Source organism: Phyllostomus discolor, chromosome 4, assembly GCF_004126475.2.
Source record: "Phyllostomus discolor isolate MPI-MPIP mPhyDis1 chromosome 4, mPhyDis1.pri.v3, whole genome shotgun sequence".
Classification (NCBI taxonomy): Eukaryota; Metazoa; Chordata; class Mammalia; order Chiroptera; family Phyllostomidae; genus Phyllostomus; species Phyllostomus discolor.
Window position 1 is genome coordinate 174,625,984 of NC_040906.2, and position 20,826 is coordinate 174,646,809.

Genomic DNA, 20,826 nt, shown 5'->3' on the forward strand with positions numbered 1-20,826 from the left:
AATAGTTACTATACCCACAAGCCCGATGGTTTTCAAAAATCTGAAGTCTTTACAGCATGAAAAATTTTTTTCTCTTTTAATGATCCAATTCTTTTTTTGTTCTTTTTTTAGAGAGGGAAGGGAGGGAGGGAGGGAGGGAGGTGGGGGAGAGAGAGAGAGAGAGAGAGAGAGAGAGAGAGAGAGAGAGAGAGAGAGAGAGAGAAACATCAATGTGCGGTTGCTGGGGGTTATGGCCTGCAACCCAGGAATGTACCCTGGCTGGGAATCGAACCTGGGACACTTTTGGTTCCCAGCCCGCGCTCAATCCACTGAGCTACGCCAGCCAGGGCTCAATTCTTTTTTTTTTAAAAAGATTTATTTATTTATTTTTAGAGAAAGATAGAGAGAGAGAGAGAAACATCAATGTGTGATTGCTGGGGGTTATGGCCTGCAACCCAGGCATGTACCCTGGCTGGGAATCGAACCTGCAACATTTTGGTTCGCAGCCCGCGCTCAATCCACTGAGCTACACCAGCCAGGGCTAATGATCCAATTCTTAATGGTACCTTGAGATTATATTCTTTCTCTCTCTTTATTTTTATTAGATATAAAGTTTCAAGTATGAAAAAGCATAAAAAAGTAAAGAGTAAATTTTACTTCCAGTCTGCCCCATCTACTCTTTTCCTGTTTCTTCTTGCCCACAGATAATCACTATTGTTTTTGACTTGCATTCCAAAGTAATTTTTTTGCACACACTAACAAAAATGAATAAATATCCACCCCTTTTTACATCAGTAGTAACTGACTAAACACTGTAAAGACATATCTCATTTCATTTCTAAAATATGCAGATACATTTTAGAAACTTTATTTTAATAAGTTTCAATTATATAAAGAAAAGCAGAAGTTCATAAACACTTAGATTTACCCATATGCCCACCACCTAAATTTAACACCTATTCATATTTACATTTATATTAATGTCATATTGGCTTCATGTATCTATATGCAAACATATTAATAAGTTACTAATCTCTAGGGAATTATTTTAAAGAAATTACAGCCATCAAAACACTAAATATTGCGGCATTCATTATTTCAACATTTTCTTATGTGACCGCAATATCACAAGGCACCAAAGATCATTAACAAAAATTTCTTCAAATCATCTAATGCCTAGTCCTTATTTGAATTTCACCAGCTAACTGACCTCAAAATGTGAAGAACCATTATTTATCACAGATTTTGTTTTGCTGTTGTATTTCTAGCAAAAGAGAAATAAAAGTTTAAAGTGTTTATTTTTTGTTTTGGTTATTGCTATCTCATTTTTACTAGTGCCTTTCCTCTCTATCAAAAATACCATCTGAATTTCATTTTGACATCAGCATAGGAAGCTTTATTCACCATGACTAGCCTTCCACAGTTTGATGTGCATAAAACTGCCTAAAAATGTTGTTTATCAAATCACAGGGGACACTCTGAATTAGGAACTGGGGAGGAAAAGACCAGCTCTCCTGTGGCAGGATTTCCCTTTTTCCTGCCCCATAATCTCTCAGCTCAATGACCTTGCCAGTGTTCTGCCCAATACCCTCGTTTTATTATTCAAAAGGCAGGGAAATCAGTTGTGGTGATGGTAGCACGACTCTGTGAATATACTAAAAACCTTTGAATTGACCAAGTTAAGTGGGTGAATTGCATCGTGTGTGAATTATATCTCAATAGAGCAGTTTTTAAAAAGAGGGAAGGGAGGAAATAAATATAAAACTTGTTCTAAAATATCTTCTGTGTTCTAAAGTGGAATATAAAAATTTTCTATGCACTCTTAGTACTGAATAAAAGCCTAATAATTAAAGTAAATTAACTAAAGCTCCCACTCAATCCAATATTTTGCTTATTTGTTAATATAAGCCTATTATGCAGACAATTTATAAAAAGGAACAAATCAGAAATAATTTTTGCTTTATAAAAACCAAATAATTCTTTTAGCAAAAAAAAAAAAAAAAAAAAAGAAACCCCCAATGATAAATGTAAATTTCTGTGACTTGAAGAGAAGTGGGTAATCCTGCAGGATTACTGACAACTGGCACCGACAACCGGCACTATTCTGCAGGGATATTTGGCAAAATGTATCAAAAGTATTAATAATATTCATACTGACTAACATAATAATTCAGTTTCCAGGAATTCACCCTGAAGAAACAATTATAATTTTATCCTCAAGTGTAAGTAATATTATATCCTCAAATACATATCTTGCACATTAGAGTATGATTTATACTAGTTGTGACACTGAAAAGAGCTTGGCTATCTAACAATAAGGGGATGATGAAAAATTATGGCCTATTTAGATCTAATGATACTCAGTCATTACAGATCATGTGAGAAAATGTTTAATAACACAAAGAATTCCTTATATAATATTTTTAAACGTAGGGACTGCTGGCTTTCAGTAATGGTAAAGGAGATTGTTTGGCAAATACTCCAACAGGTAACAATGATAAAATCTGTATTGTGTGTGTATAGATTTTTAAAACTCAATAAACTGTTATTTAAAGACAGAAAGTGACCAAAAGAAAGCATAAACTAAGAGTGTTAACCACTGACAGAGAGTAACTGCAGTGAGTTTGAATTCCAGTTAGTGCCTTTTTCCTGGATCTCACGAAATTGCAGTCTTACTTTTGACAGAGCTAAAAGTTGACAGAGCCGCTGAAAATCTAGGGGTGAGGGAAAATCCTGAAAACTAGTGAACCATAGAGGGGTGGGACCAAATATCTGAGTATAACCTCTGCCCCCACTGACTGGAGAACCCCTTAATTAGATACCAGTGGATTACCAAAAAAACAGCTGACAAAAACCAGGGGTGGGGACTGGCTGAAAGAAGGTGCAGGGTTTGGATGATTAGACAACGAACATACATGCATGACCCATGGACATAAACAACGGTGTGGGGATTGCTTGTGGGAATGGTGGGCAGGCTGGGGAGAGGGGAGCAAAGGGAGAAAAATTGGGACAATTGTAATAGTGTGAACAATGAAAAAAAAATACGAGGAACATTTGTAAGACGTAAGTGTACTAGATGAGATTTTTGAATTTGCTGCTTTTGCTGATTGAGTACTCCTGAATCCATGACTAACTTGGGAGACAGAAAGCTAAAGCTGTACTGATTTCACGTGTCAAGGGTACTCAGCCTGGTGATGGCCTACCAAAAACTTTGCCCAAATACTGACTGAATGCTAAATTGCACAGGTATATGAAAGATCCCCAGGAGGTCAGGTTAAAAACAACAACAGCTGGAAACAAAAAAACTAGCAGAAATCTCAGCTGTTGCACACTGCAGGGAAGACAGCGTTTATGATTTGACTCCAAGCAAGTTGGCTTCTTGATAAAAAACAAAATAATTCTCAGAAGCATGTAACACACATCAAGGATTCCCAAATATTTCCACAATATTTAGTTTTAACCAAAAATCACTAAATATTCAAAGAAACAGGAAAATGTGACATGCTTACGAAGAGACAGTTAACAGAACCCACCCGAGTGGGTCTAGATGTTGGTTTAGCAAACACTTCAAAGCCACTAGTTAAGTACATTCAAGGAATTAAAGGAAAACTTGTCAAAGAAAAAGAGTAAATTTGAGGGTATCAATAAATCTGATCATATCTGAATAGAGAGAACATGGATTAAATATAACTAAACAGAGCCTCAGAGGCTTGTGGAATAATATTTAGGGATCAAACAGAAGTGTAACTGAAGTTCCGGAAGAGAAGAAGAAAGTCCAAGGGAAAAGGACAAGAACCATACAATTTCACTGATATGTCGGATGTAAAACAGAAAGCAACAAAGGAATGAACAAACTAACTCATAGACACTGCAGTGGTATGACAGTTTACCAGAGGGGAAGGGAGGCAGGAAGAGGAGGTGGAGGGAAAGCAGTCAAATGTATATAGACTATGCGTGGTGAGCACACTGACTATAAACAGATGCTGTGTATTATAGAATTGTGTACCTGAAACTTATAGAATGTTATTAACCAATGTTACAGCAATACATTTAATTTAAAAACAAGAGTATATATTATTGTCATCTCTTTAAAAATGAAAATTGAGTGATATATAACAGGATTTTACAGTGTATTCAAATTCTATAACCAGAAAAAAAGAAGCTATACAATTTATTAAAATAATAAACTTATAAAATATTAATTTGTTCATTAAGATTAAAAGAAAATTCATTACATAGAAATACACCTGTATTCTAAGGAAACATTATGTCTAAAGAAACATGTACTAAGTAGTACTAAGATGACTACTTTGAAGGACATTAACAATATTCAATGGAGTCAGTAATTTATGACAGTGTGTTTTGAAGACAAGAAATGAAGACCAGGAAATGGCAAGAGTTGTTACGGATAAAAGAGGTTCCAGGTGAAAGATATTTGAGAAGCAATGTTCTAACAAAGCTCTGTCCCAGAGATGGGCAATGCACATTAATCCAATTAATTGCTCTGCGAAGTTTACAGTAAGGAAAGCTCTTTAACCTGGTGTTCACATTTACCTTCAGAGCCCTGTCTTCTTTTTGTAGATCATCTATTAAGTTTCCTTAGACATAATATGCTGTGAAACACAGTTTGGGAAATACTAACCTATAACTTCTGCTATGTTGGCTTAAAAATATATATACATATTTCACAAATGCAGGTGAGTTGGAAGGAAGCATTTTTGATTGAGAATCAAGAACACATGCTTACCATCTATGAGCATAAGTGCTTTAACAATACCAGAGTAGAATGTTTCGTCTTTCATGAACCTTTCCCTTTTTTTTGGAGGGCTACTCTCTTTGTCATGTTCTCAACTCATGTAATCACTTGTTCTCTATTTAAATAAATCTAAATAAAACTGATAAAGATATGCATATACAAGGTCTGTCCAGAAAAAGTCCAGCCACGAGTGCTGGACTCGTGTTAATATAACAAGAACAGTTTGTGCAACACTGATGTAACCTGGCAGCCAAGGAGAGTGGACTGGAATGTGCATGTGTGAACAATGATGACTTCACTGTACTAGTCGGTGGGGGGCAGTAGATGCTGCTGAGTGAGCATGTGTACTGTGTGGCTGTCACATTCAAAATGACTGAGTGAGGAGAGTAACAGATCTGCATCAGATTTTGTGTTAATCTTGAACAGTCCTCTGCGGAAACTACCTGGATGATTCAGAAGGCCACAGCTATGGGCAATTTGGGAGCTTCATCACAACAATGGGCCTGCTCATATATCATGTCTGGTGCAGAGTTTTTTGGCAAAACATCAAATCACCCAGGTGACTCAGGCCTGCTACAGCCCAGATTTGGTGTGCTGAAAAACTTCTGGCTTTTCCCAAAACCAAAATCACCTTTGAAGGTGAAGAAATTTCAGACCATAGATAAGATTCATGAAAATATCACAGGGCAGCTGATGGCAATTTGGAGAGCTGTGTGAGGTCCCAAGGTGCCTACTTTGAAGGGGACTGAGGTATCACTGTCCTATGTACAATGTTTCTTGTATCTTGCATGTTCTTCAATAAATGTCTCTATTTTGCATATTACATAGATGGATACTTTCTGGATAGACCTTGTATACCTGCACTTGCTAAGTTTAGTTTTTTGATGATGGACTCATCTCCAGTTACATCAATTTTGAACCTGATGTAATTTACATAATGTATTCTTTCCCAAATTAAATTAACAAATCCCTTTTTTTCCCAGTTGTTTTTGTCTGTGAAACAAGGGAATTGAATGAAAAAGACCAATTGGTAGTAGTAATGAATAACCACTAAAGAAGAATATATAAGGAAGCGACATGATGAAATTTCCATTTTAGAAAACATGTCAACAGTGTGGAACTTTGGAAGGTGTCTTGGGAAACTGGCAGCAGGAAGATCCATTAGAGGTTATTGCAACTGTTGAAGTAAGTGATGATGTGGGCCTGAAGGGAACAGATGGAAGAGATAAGCAGAAAGAAATAAAGAAACAGACTGAAGTGAAATGTTATGAATGGGGAATTAGCAAGTGGGAAGAGGAGAGGGCTCAGAAAACAAGGGAGTGTGTTCAGGAGTACACTGACAGCTTTAAATACTCCCCTCTGGGGGAAAGACGAGAGAAGGAGAGGTGATTCAAGTATACGTTTAGAACTTAATAATAGGCTACCAAGATTTAAAAAAAAAATACAGACGAGGCTTACAGAGAAAATCTTCACATCTCTACAGAGTGGGAAGGATGAGGTGCTGATGAGTAGGTTGTGTGCAAGATAAAGAAGACTGATGCCTTCAAGAGTCCAGTCAAGGTGGGAGAGAGAACCAAAAGGCCTCCCTCACTGGGCTGAGGGCCTGGCCAACGTAGTAAGAGAGTACAAGTGGCTGACTTACAGAAAAATGCATTCACTCTTCTTGATCAGCTAAGACTCTGTCTGAATACAGCTTCAAATTTTGATCACAAAGATGAAGAGAAAGTACAGAAGTAGAAGAGCCACTAAGATGGGAGGAAAGCAGAAAAATTGATTCTAACAAGGTTTAAAAGAATTCATTTTTTTTTCCTAGAACAGAAGATGAAGGGTAGATTTGTACAACCTTCATTTTTATATCCAGATAAAAATTATGGCATGCATAGAATTTCTCATGTTTAGTTAGCCCTTTAGACGGGTGATTCTATTTGTTTACATTTATTTTTATCCCTAAATAGTGAAAGTGAACTTAACAAATCCTAGGGTTACTGGTAAAATTTAGTTCTGGGAGGTATGTGGAATGCAACCAGACCCATGGAAAACTATTTTAATGACGTGGGAGTGCTTAACGATCAATTTAGTACAAACGCACAAATGCAGTGCTAGCCTATAGTGGCAGTAAAATATTCTGGCAGTTTTGTCTTCCCTGTCTTTCTTCCATGTATCAGAAAAATTAAAAGCATAACATTATTGTTTTGTTCCAAACTATTTTTTTTAAACTTGAATTACAGAATTGGATATTTATGTCTGTGCCAGACCAGATTAAATCAAATTAATGAAACTTCTTTTTTTAAATATTTTATTTATTTATTTTTAGAGAGGGAAGGGAGGGAGATAGAGAGAGAGAGAGAAACATCAATGTGTGGTTGCTGGGGGTTATGGCCTGCAACCCAGGCATGTACCCTGGCTGGGAATCGAACCTGGGACACTTTGGTTCCCAGCCCGCGCTCAATCCACTGAGCTACGCCAGCCAGGGATAAATTAATGAAACTTTAAAAAATATATATATATATATAGTTGGAACTCCTTTGTGGGCTACAGAGAATTACAGATGCATAAGGCACTAATACATTAGCTTGTCTTGTTGCCTATAGCTTGGACACTCACAATTCTTGCTTCCCATCTCCTACCTTTTACACATCTTTCTTTTAGGATCAACATAATAATAAATACATTTTGTAGTACTCTTTTAGTTAGAAAAGAGACTGAAACTTTATGTCTTTAGAAAGGTTTAAAAATAAATTTATTATTTTTGCACATTATTCTATAGAGCTTATCCTTTGTAATTCCAGTTTTTGAAACTTCTTTTTCAAATATTAATATGAAATCACCACTCTCTTGGTCAGAGGCCTCAGACTAATTTGAAACCCTCTAAATTTATTAAAAATTTTGGATCCCAGCACCAAATGTGTTGTTCATCTTAAACTATCATTCTTCCAGTACAAATCAACACCCTCCATCATTTTATTGCTTACCAAATCAATATTAAAGATTAATGTCTTCAAGCACGTTCTGACCTATTACATATTAAAACCAATAACTCACCTAAGAAAAGCTCTTGATCTAATTAAAAACCTTTCCAGGCATATTTCCACAACTGGCCCGCTTTAAAGTGCAGAAACTTAATACAAATAAAGGAGAAAGTGCCACAAGATTATTTAGAGTTATAATATTTAGATCTGGTTAGAACCAATTTAGAACTTCCACTGAAACCCATTTAAAAAGTATTCTCAAGAGTCATCCAAAAAGGATCAAAGTCCACATAATATAATGAGACAATATGCCCATTATAAGCTGCCAAATGATGAGACATTTGTCTGGGCTTGATAAAGGTAAGTGACATTTCGATGGGCATTGTTTGTGGCAGCAGCCTTTGAAGCAGAATGCCAAGCTCTTAATTAGAGTGCAAGAAGAAACTATCAAAGCTGCTATTTCTAATTTTTTTTAAACCTAAAAGTAAGAAAAAAGCTCTATGAAATTAAATATTCAGATATGCACTGCTCCCCTCCCTTGGTGCTTATGTGAAAAGTTTCATATAAAAGAGGTAGGCCCACACATCTTTTGTAGAGATGACAGCACAATGAGGAGAGGCTGACAGGGGCACCTTCACTGGTTCCACAGCTGTTAGAGCCTCCTGATGCACTGTCACCCCTCGCCATCTGTGGGGGATGGTTCCAGGACCCGTTCTCAAACACTGAAATCCAGGGATGCTCAAATTCCTTCTATTGAATGAGGCAGTATTTGCATATAACCTGCACACATTCTCCCATGTACTTTAAATCATCTCCAGATTACTTATAATACCTAATACCATGTAAATGCGATATAAATACTTGTCATACTGTATTGTTTAGAGAATAATGACAACAAAAAATGTTTATCCATGTTCAGTACATCAGCAACCATTGTAGGTCTAACTACATAGCGCATGTCAGCCACAGAATATTTTATTTTTTGAATATTTTTGCTTGAGGTTGGTCAACTTCACAAATGAGGAACCCACAGAAATGGAGGAGAGCCAACTCTGTTGGGGTTTATGAGCAACAGAATGTCACTGATGTGGTTAATTTTAAAATCCAAGACCTTTATAGAGATTAACTACAATGCTCTATAAAGACATGGAGAGTGATCATGAAAATATTTTGTACTGAAAGAGATTTTCTGATTGTCTTGAGGCAAAGACAATGCCCTGGTCAGGTGACTCAGTTGGTTGGAGCATCATCCCTTACATCAGAAGGTTGTGGGTTTGATCCCTGGTGAGGGCACGTACCAGAGGCACCTGGTTGATGTTTCTCCCTCTCACTTCCTTCCACTCCTTCTAAAATCAATAAAGATATCACTGGGTAAGGATTAAAAAAAAAAACAGAATCTGCCCCTATTTGCTGGTGTTTACTGGGACAAGTGGTAGTCAGGAACATGCTACCTAACAGATAATTTAAAATGAAGAAAAGTGAAAGAAGTAGGAAGAAAACACACTTAGTCTACCACTTGAAGATCAAGATGACAATTTAACATGAGTAAAATAAATTCTGAATTTTAAAGAAACTCTGAGGAAAATCATTTGAAATTGGATGTTTATGAAAATATCTGTGAAAGTGGCTCACCTTTAAACTCATATTCCTCTTAAACTTGAGAGAGAAATTTTGTATCCTGCTTTAAAGTCTTTCACAGGAAGAGTTTTCTGTAAGTGTGCAAGGACAAACTTTGATGCTATCAGGAAAGATTTACATTTTCTAGCAGAATTACAAAAATATCCTTTGCATAACTAAAGGATGGGATTTAAAACAAATAGCATGTTTTGGGAGGTGAGTCAGTGCCACACTTCTCTCATCAATACGACTGAGTCATCTTTTCCACCTGGACAGAGTTAACGCCACATTTCGAAGCAACATATAACAAGAACTTTGAATTACTCATAGTATTACAAGCATTAAATGAAAATTAAAAAATAATGAATCACACTGCTTTCACTAAAAATATCATGTATCTTCTCTTAATAAAACATTTTTTCAGACTCTCACCTTATGCTTATACAATTTTATTTTCTGAATGTTTTAAAATGAACATGACATTAAAACACTGCTATATGTATGTAAAACTTATAAATGAGAGTATATACTCTGGAGTAAGTGTTCAAAAATATTTTACTGCTAAGAGATCAAAAAAGTTTACAAGCCACAGGCTTATCCCTATGGTCCTGATGTAACTGTGGGGTACAAATCCCCTCGTGCCACTGGCTACAGTGATTGCATGTGAATAAATGCCTAAACATGCTGCATTTATACAGTGTTAAATTCATTTTTTCCTATTAAATTCAAGAACCATAAGTTTAAATACCTCATAATTAATGAAATTGCCACAATTTTAGTTCTATTTGCAGTCCTTATTTTAGGGTATTCCAATAATTTCAAAATAACCCTTCTTCAGCTGGGCAGTTTCATTGTGTTCTTCCCTTTGTTGTCCCAGATGATGACAATTACTATGAGGACTCTATGCTACCCGTGTTTGAGGAAGACTATGTGTTATAAACCAAACACACGAGAGGCTTGGTAGAATTACAGAGCATGTGTCACACGCATGCACGTTACTTGAAAGTGCATTCTTCCTCGCTAAGGTCTAACTTAAGCATAGATTGTATGAATGCCCACCATGATTTCAGAATCTTGTAATTCCATAGTAATCTACTCTTCTAGATATAAAAGACCCCAATTTCTTGAATTTCTAGGTTTTGTCATGTAAAACTGATACTATTAACCCAACTTTTAAAAAATGAGAAAACCAAAGCAATTTAGAAAAATATGTGCCATCACATTATTTTTAATAGAGCTATGATGTTCAGTAAAACGCAGGGTTTTAAACACATAGATTTATTTTGAGAAATATACAAAGTTGTCACACTACTCTTAAAGTAGTGGACACAGGACTTATATATCTGTTCTTTTTGCTGCCATTTTCTTAAACACAATCAGTAAAGTTACAGGAATTGGCACTGTCATATATTAAAACAATACGGTAAATAAGCAATTCATAAGTCATTTGTTTTCCAAAGTCTAATCGCAGAATGCCAAGTAAGTATAAAAAGGCACTATGCTGATAGTTCTTCGCGATATGACATTCCATAGCTCTTGGAGAAGACAGGGCATCAACCCAAGGGCACAGGCACAAAGAAGCAGAGATGAGAAAACACAAGAATGTGTAGTAGTTTTGTCCAACACATATAGAAGATCTCATAAAATCATGTGGTTTAAGGGCTTAGCAAGTAGATTCAGTGACCTTTGAAGGAAATGTAATCACATTTAAAAAGAAGGAAACACACACCAGAAATCTAAGCAGTTTGCACAATGTACTCATGTATAACTATTAGTAATGATATCCATCTTAGGATGACTTCTATAACTTTTATTGTACTTCGAGGGGGTAGAATAGATTTATGTGTAAATTTTAGAAAACTGCTCACTGATAAAGCCATTACAGTAATTACACTGGGTCTGTTTATTAATTTGTCACAATTAAGTCAATAAGAGCTTTACTAATGTCCTATTACTTGATTGGTTTTGAAAGTGATTATCTTAAGAACTCAACTTAATTGGAAGCCTCTCAATTTACAAGGTACATTAAACTCTCAGTAGCATCTTAAGATTATTCGACATATGCAGGTCAATTACCAGTAATCACTGTTTTGTATAAATGTTCCATAAAAACTATAGCATGACATGACAAAGGAGGAAAGTGAGATTTAATTAATAAGGCTAAACTCTAATCGACATTTCCAGGGTAAAAGGGCAACGCGAGCATTCATATAGCCTTCCTGAAACTGAGTCTGCTACTAAAATCCGAGTAAAGGAAATCTAGCACCTCTTCACCTTACAGATGAAGATAATTTGTCATGATCGCTAAATCACCTAATTGTACTGCCTGTACTCATGCCCAGCTGCACATTAATTTTCAGATTAATAATTACAATTAATTCTTACTATTGCTCCATCGCTTTTCCTTTTCCAGTGAATAAAAGAAACTGTAATCAATTATTGCTCATCCCATTTTTCAAAACAGGTCAACTACAGCCATTACTGCATAAGCAGGAAACACGGAGTGGTTAACGCACCCGCTGAGATCGTGAGGGCTTTAAAAATTACTGGCTGTGGTATAAATATTTTATATTGACCTTCCGATTCCCACTCAAAGATTCATTGCAGTTAGTTTAATATTTACAATGAGTAACAATTATAAGGGCTAAGAAAGTGTCTTTGATACCAAATACCTATTCAAACAATTTCATAAATCTTTAAGTTAAACTTTACTAATTAGATATTTTAAAGGTTTGCCCCGCACTGACAACATGAGCCTGGGGCTGAGAACAATCACAGGAAACCTGGTTGTTGTTTCATTAAAAACCTAGGATAGCGAGTTGCTTGGAAAGATTATTCAACTGCTGCCCTGTAAAGGCAATGTAAGAAGCATACGTTCTGACTTGTTCCTAATCTAAGTTCTGTATATGCAATACATTTCAAATTGCCAAGGCTGGTTTGCCACCAATTGTGTGAGTAGTGTGAACAAAGCCGAGTCTGTAACACACTAGTTATGTGCATTTGACGTACTTGAGATGAAAGTGGCTTTGAGTTGGCAGCATTCAAATAACTGTAATTGTCCTTAAGCAAAGTCTTCCTGGTGTGTTAACTGCTTAAACCATGGGGATGTTGTGGGGAATGTAATGGCCATTGTTAACAATCCAGTCCCAAGGGTTTTTGTACCAAGATTCTCTATCTATCAAAAATTGAAGAGTGAGTTTGGCCCCTTACCGGACTCCACAAACCTCAAGTCATTTTTAAGGGATGCAAGCAATCTTCTTGGGATTGACTATGTCTAAATTGGCTACACATGACCTTTGATAAATTTCTGCATTTTGATTTCTCATATGCTGCAATTTAGCCATAAAACACAGGACCTTATGAAAGTATAGAACAAAACCCCTTTTTTTCAGGAACTAATACACGGCTGAGTAAAAGGGCAGCTGGTTTACTCCATTCACAAGTCAATTTGTGGCCCTTGACCCACCAGCAGCACGGCGGAAGAGGTCTGTGGCCAGTGGGACTCCTGGAGAGAGAGCAGGAAGGGTGGTACAGAGATGTAATGAGGACTGCTAGAGCCTGTGTTCAAAGACAGATATGGTCTGCTCCTTCACCCAGGGATTAAAAAAAGATTCTGACAACCCCATTTACCTGGTCATTACCTGCAATTATGACTGAATGACTGGGAAGAAAGGGAACAGTTCAAGAACCCTCAGGCCCCTCAATTCCTACTGCCTCACAATGCATGACTAAGAAACAGGGAAGTATCCTTTGCTCAGAATTGTTTGTCCCTTAAGTCTCAACAGAGGAAGCCTGTACACAGGTGACATTTAAATTAAGCATCGCCATTTTTCTTGCCCACTTACAATAAATAAATGCCTTTAGTTTGGTCAAGCTACTGCCTTCCTGGCATGGACATAGTGATGTGAAGCTTGGCAAGAGGATGAAATGACCCAGAAGAAGTGGAGGTTCCTGCTCCTCAGGTGGGAGGAGAGGGGCTGCCTCTTTTCTTTGGCCCTGGATCGCCTTCAGGTGTGGGGCCAGGTCACCAGCCACTCATAATAAAGTCACTTTGCCTGAAGCCACAGAATGGCTTTATCAAAGTGGCCCTCATTTTAAAGTTATCCTAAAATCTTTAATTCAAAATATCTTCCCCCGCCTCTGCTATGTTAAAATGGTACAAAGTGTGCTTTCTGGTCTTATTGGATTAAACAATAATAATAATGATGCAAGGGGGAGAAGGACATTGTAAACTCTTGTTGGGTAATCAGTAGCTGGAATGTACTGATATACTGCGATATACTGCTTAGATTTAAGTGAAAATGTTGGGTAAAAAGTAAATGAAATATAAAAACAGCCCTTTCCCTTTCCGTCGATGTTTGGAGTTGGCTGCCTCCCTGAGCAGCTGTGAGATTTAAGAATCTGAACAGCTCTGATGGCTGGCTCATTCCTTACATTACAGCAGTTCTCAAAGTGTAACTTGGACCAGCAGCAGCAGTCTCTCCTAGTAGCTGGGATCCAGTTTGAAACACCAGTCTTGCCCTGGATGGTGCATCTCAGTGGACTGAGTGCAGGCCTGATAATCAAATGGTCGCTGGTTCCATTACCAGCTAGGGCATATGCCTGGGTTGCAGGCCAGGTCCCCAGTACAGGGCACAAGAGAGGCAACCACACATTGATGTGTCTCTCCCTGTCTTTCTCCTTCCCTTCCCCTCTGTCTAAAAATAAATAAATAAAATCTTAAAACAAAAAGAAAGAAAGAAACTCCAATCTGGGGTCTTGTCCAAAACCTTATGAATTCAAATCTCCATGGGCGGGGCCCATGTGTTTTAATAAGCCCCCAGGCAATTCTCATATAGTCTAAGTTTGAGACCCACTGTTCTACTTCAAGCTGGGCATTTTCAACCCATTTTCTAATATTCTATATAATGGGCAGGGAAAAGTTTTCAAAGTTCAATGAGAGAAGAAAGGAAGTTATCCTCAGGATATACATATTAGACACAAAGCAGTGATTCTTACCCCAGCTGAATATGAGAATGCCCCCCGAGGAGGCTTATAAAAATGCCAGGATCTTACTCTTGGCAATGGAAACAGATTGGGAGTAGGGAGGCAGCAATGATATTTAAAAAAATGTCCCAGTTATCAAAAGCACTGGGAAGGCACAGCATCACTGACAGAAAGTAAGTAACCAGAGCAGTCAGACCCGGGAGGGAAGTAGCACGGCCCAAGAGGTAGGAAACGGAGTGGGCGTGTTTACTGCAAGGATGCACACACCTTTCCAGAGACCGGCTGTACCATTCTGGTCAAGTCCTAGCTGGCATGCGGGGCTTGGGAAAAAACATTACATTTTATTGCCTTACACTCTTCTTAAATATTATGGTTAAACAGTTCTTATTTGTAGAGGAGGTAATTCAACAATAAAGATAATTTTAGGGAGGAATTCTTTTGACCCTATAAATTCCAAAATAATTTTAAAATTAAATGTTTGGGCATGGAGCCACAATATCTCACAGGGACTACATGGCCATCCTCTCCATATTTGCAGATATTTCTACCAATACCATCTTCCTTCCCGACCTAAGCAAATGGGACTTGAGCTTGAAAATACATTAGAATCACTGAGTGGCTAAAAAATGGAAGACGACCATAAAAAGGCATGAGAACCAAGTCAGTTTTAGCCATGTTATTTTATCATATATAATATTTTATAATGAAAATTCAGAACAAGATCATAAATTAATAATTCCAATTTACATTTACTTCATAGGATTTAGCAATGATTAATCTACATATTAATTCAATAGATTTCTACAAAAGCCTTATGAGATCCTCAGGATAGATACTACTATTGTTGTTATTTTAGTTTAACTTATAAGAAGACAAACTCAGTTACATGAGTTATCCAAGGCCAAGAGCTATATTGGCAATGGTATTAAATAGCAGCTTTAGCTAGGTTAATAATATTCTAATGTCTAATATTAAAAACTATGCATATCAGTATTAAAACCTTAAAATATGGTTATCACTGTTTCCAGAAGAGTTTAAATGGCTAAATAAAAATAGATAGAAGAAGGAAACCTAATATAGTAAATCATCCAATCAGAAAACATAAAAACATAAAACAGCTTAGCTTGAAATACTTGGTAAGACTGTAAGTTGTTTTACTTTTCTAGAGTTTGTAGAACTTTGAATGTAACAGATCCATTACACATGGCAGAAAAAACTATAAGATGCCGCTCTGGTTTACCGCTCAGGGCGTGTCCCTGCTGTGGACACTGTGTGGGGTGACCACGGGCTGTTCGCCTCTTCGAATACTGGCAAATATTCTCTATAACTCTGATCTGCTCATGTTCAGAAAACTTGCTCCTTGATATTTTTTACATTATTTTTATGATGTTAAGGTACAGAACTATATTCCGTAACTCTTTCAAATCTGAAATCAGATACTTTAAAAAATGGTTAGCAAATTTAATGATTAAGGAGTTTATATTTCAATTGTCAAGTAAAACACAAGATATGTGGAAAATATTTTTAGATACTTTACTTAATTAGACTGTCTTTCAGAGTTTGTGTCTATAAAAACTAACCAAGTATAATTTAATATTTAAGCATTTTATAGTGCTGACGCATTAAGAAACCTAATAAAGGTGCTCCTGCCTTTTGTTATAATATATATATATATACTTCACATGGGATAATCTTTCACTATTGGAAAATTAAGTTATGTACTATTCTTAATTAAGGCCCCATTTTAGTTAAAGTAAAGCAATTTGCAATTTAATTATAATAATACAAAGTACAACGTAAATAATGATACAGTACACACTTGCTCTGGATAGAGCAGGCAGTGAATACAACTTCACATACAGGAAGTAACAACAGGTGAGAGAGTTGCGCCTCCTTTATTGCCCTGCTGACGAATGAGGGCTAGAATGAAGATCACTCATCTCCCAGAACATTCCTTGACATGTGCAGCAAAAGCACATGCTACAGACAGTTCTGCTAACCTAATAGAACCACCAGGAAAGTGTCATTTCAGAAAAATCCACAAAGAGAAAACAAGTGACAAAATAGTACACAGCTAAAACTAACTCATTTATCAAGAAAGACAGAATAATTATTAGGAATGCCCAGAAGGTATGCCCCGTGATAGAAACGAATAATGAGAATAGCACCTATATTATTTAAAATTAAGAACACACTTTAGAAAACTCAAAATCTAGTGAGTTTACTCAATCTAGGCTTGAATTATACACATATATTTATATATATACTTATGTATCTATGGAAATGATGAAATACTTGACTTTACAAACCACAGAGGTAATTTTTCTTCTTTAGGTTGGAAGATAAAATGTACTTGGCCTCTCGCTAATCGTAATAACAAGATCAGACATCAGATTTTGACATTTTCACATTAGAGAAATTGAGTTCTATCAAAATCTAATCTGTTAAAAAGCCAACGATTTTCTTTTAGCAGAGGTGTATGTAAGTCACACGTTTTCCATCCTTACTGGTGTGTTGGTGAAGCAAACGTGTTAGCCTAATCAGGTAATGTGTGCACTGCCTAGGTATGTGTTCAAATTAACACTTGCTATTAAATCACAATTCCGATTAAGTTACAACTTCGTAAAGCAGCTCAGCTGTTTAATTAAGAATTTATTACAGGTGTCACAGAAGAGATAATTATAAAATACTTTTTTCCCCAAACAGATTTTCGGGACAGAGTTCCTAATGTAGAATATGAGTAAATTATTTAGGTTCTCTGCTATTCTCAGTTTGCACAAATACTGAATTCCAATTTGGCTTATTGGTGTTTTGGCTCCAAATGCGTAAACCTCCGCAAGTCAAAATACTGCTTGCTTTAAATTCAGTCCAGTACATTCTTATTATCTCTCCTTGGCACAGGCTCTCTTACGTTTGTCAATTACATGAGCGAGTGGATAATATAACATAAAATATATATATTGTGCTTTGCCAACCAGGCTGTAGATACCCTGAGGAAAAGCCCATGTCTGTTTTCTTTTTAAATAAAGTGAAAAGAAGAGAACAGTCTCCCCAGGAACTAGCATACAATCTTCGTCAGAGCAGGGACTCAAATAAATATTTATTTTTACAAAGGAAAGGTAAAGAAACCAATTATCTTTAGCTAATAACCTGAATGCTAGAAAGATGTGAACAGATAGTACCAAGAAGTTCACATTTTTGTTAACAGGTAGTTGTTGGCAAAGAGCAGTAGCATCCATAACAATTTCGAAACTGGGAGGCAGGAGCGGAACTATATTATAGAGGGCATAGCCATGCCTCTCTGATCCAAAGTATTGCCAAGAGTTCCAAAGCCAGTCAACAGTACATACACAGCTATTTCAAAAAGCATCTGCAAGTACTTTTTTCCTCTTTGGGCATTCCTTCTACAGACACTCCCCTATTCCAAGAAGGTAATTAAGAAAATATGATTGTGCCAGGCATATTTTTTCCGCTCTTCTTTGAAACTTCTACTTGTGATAGCCTTCAAAACACTAGAAGAGAAGCCCCATGGCAGCTGTCCCTTATTCCCTGGCCTAAACCCGTTTCAATGAAACAGCATACATGTCCAGGTTGACATTAACAGTGTATCCTGAAATGTAATTGTTGCAGATAAATATGAAATGTTTTCTCCCCCAGAGGAAATTAAGTCTTCCCATCAGCTGTCAAATAGTCACTTAATTTCCTCTAGTTTAACTTGAAAACATTAGAGAACACATAAATGAAATGGAAATTATTTTTCACCATATACAATTTTCCTATAATCTTAGAAATTATACAAATCTATGTAAAATACTGTAAATGCAAAATAAGGTGTTAAGAAAAACCTGAATGCCTGTTAATAAAATTTTAAGTGGCACACATATAAAAGATAAAAGAAGATTCAGTATTTAATAGTTTTTAGAAGTATTCCTTTATGTAGCAAAAAATATCTCCACTGTACACTAAGGACAGATTTAACTAAGGAAAAATCCTCTTGGCTGTTAGAAATAAACACTAAGTAAAGTGAAGTATGCTTTAAAATAACCCAATTTCTTTTGCTTATTTCAAGAGAGGCCAGAACTAATTAAATGCTATTAGCACCTTACAATAACTGACTGAATATTTGCAAAGATGTAGGCCTACATGTGTCTCTATTCATTTTAGTATGTCTTTACATAATTTCATTCCCTTCCAGGAAGCAAGAAGAACTAGTTCCGTGGAATCTTAGAGTAGACAGTTGGAGTGATCACTCATTCTACTATTTTAAATTTGTCACTTTTGGAAACTAAAAATATGTGTACTCAGGAATATGCAATCAATGAGGAGAGGGTCGTGTTTCATCAGAATTCCAAAGTGGCCGGTGAACCTGAAAATTTTCACAAAATAACAATTAAAGTAGCCTAACGACCAGTTTACAAATAAGCCTGGAGAGCTGAAATAATTGCTCTAAGGACAAACCTACAGCACCTCTAGAATACCTAGAACCAGGTCTCTTGATAACCAATTAGTGCAGTGTACCATTCTGCCCATATCATTTTTCTCGGAGCGTAGGGAGGGAGAAATTGTGTTAAATGTGCACGGTGTTTTTGTAATCAGATCTCACTTCAGGTAACAGAGTAGTTTCTAGGGCAGAATGCTGCCTCTAACTACAAAGTCTGAAGATGAGGAAGGTAATAAAAGCAGTCTACGCGGGTCAGAAAAGAAAAACAAACCTCAAATGCCATGCTGCCTCTAAGCCAAGCTCACACCCACCCCTGCCTTAAGACCCTGCAGCAGTATATGCTCTGGTCTCCAAGATCACAGGGAAAGCCTTAGGGCCCTTCCAAGGAAAAGCAGATCCTGAGACATCACATAATGGAGTAGAGAACTACCTCAACTAACATGGGCAGGTTGTAGGGACTCTCCCCACCTCACTGCCTCAGCCCCACTGCCTCTGTCCAACCACACACACACACACACCCATAGACAGGTACAGGATGGTTTCAAGGTATCCATATATAACATACGAATCAAAACAACGCATGACATTTAACTGATAATCCTGCCAAACCACCTGCACATCTTGACATTTATAAAACAAGAACGCAGTTTAATTTATGCCTGGGCATCAGTGATTTGTGTAAACATCAGAGTAAGTATTCCAGCTCTACCGTTTATATACAGGATGATGCCAGCAAATGACTTAATCTGTCTGTGACTCAAGTTCCTTATCATTAAAACAGAGATAACAACAGTGCTGACGTTTTTGGATTGTTACCAGGATTAAATGTGGCATTATGTGTAAAGTATCTCCAACAAACCTTCATATTTTACAAATAGCTATCATCATTATCAGAAGGCACATATACAATTAATTACTTTTGGGGGAAAAAAGAGTTAAGAAGGAAGCCTAAGATAAAAACTGTTTATTAACAAAAGGCTCAAGCTACCGTGAAAATTCAAACAATTCCCTAGGACAATACCAGAAAGTCTTCAGCCCAGGTGTTTCTGGAGGCCACATTCCCATGAACTTGTCACACCAGGGTTCTGCACCCAAACGGGACAAGGAGGTTGGTTTGATCTGGGTCAGTGAAGCTCTTGGAGTCTACAGAGACAGTTTCACTGAGGCAATGCACTATGATAGTGAAAACCTCTCAAATGACGCCTGGCTTTGGCCACTCTGCTGGGGTCATGCTGTCCTAGGACAGGGGCCCATCTAAGGTCATGGAACAACTGCAAAATTAACAACTTTTGACACAAGGACAGATGCCAAGACTCCCAGTGGTGTAAGTGGCCGACATCATGCAACTAATTATCCATCCACTGTCCATTCCAACTTAAAATATTTTGTCAAAAATGAAGAGTTTTACCTTTTTATATTCAGCAATGCCCAAGGTATTCCAGAGGGAGTATGAAATGCAGGTAGCAATTTTACCCCAAGTTCCACTGCTTTCTTTCGAAATATCTGAAAAGTTAAACAGTGAAGTAAGCTACTGTTGTAAGCAAAACAAAATGTACTATACTATCATCTCACATTTAGCACTTTTCTACTTTAAAATGTTCCACATATAAAAAAAAATTAAAGTTTCTTAAATTACAAGAATTTCCAAATTAACAGAATTACCTAGGAAAGCAAGAGTGGCCCAAGGGCCATTGTGCTGTCGGGTATTTATTCCAATTTTGGTTGCATATTAGCATCACATGGGAGATTTTAAATAATACTGATGTCTGGGTTTCACTCCTGAGATTCTAATTGGTCTGGGGCTTTCAGATTGGAATATTTTATTTTTTCTTAAAGGTTTTATTTATTTATTTTTAGAGAGAGAGGAAGGGAGGGAGAAAGAGAGGGAGAGAAAGAAACATCAATGTGTGGTTGGCTCTCGTGCACCCTCTACTGGGGACCTGGCCTGCAACCCAGGCATGTGCCCTGACTGGGAATCCAACCGGTGACCCTTTGGCTTGCAGGCCAGTGCTCAATCTGCAGAGCTACACCAGGCAGGGCCCAGATCAGAATATTTTAAAGGAGCACGGGTGATGTCA

General features: G+C 37.0%; 1 protein-coding gene across 2 annotated transcripts in view; it reads right to left on the reverse strand.

Moving 5' to 3' along the window:
* The window catches only part of MAN1A1 (mannosidase alpha class 1A member 1), a 148,214-nt gene that overhangs the window by 38,147 nt on the left and 89,241 nt on the right, over positions 1-20,826 (reverse strand). For both annotated transcript variants that reach the window (XM_036024635.1, XM_028509280.2), the window contains exon 6: positions 20,157-20,251. In XM_036024635.1, the coding sequence (XP_035880528.1) occupies positions 20,157-20,251 (95 nt within the window). The remainder of the gene's footprint in view (positions 1-20,156; positions 20,252-20,826) is intronic.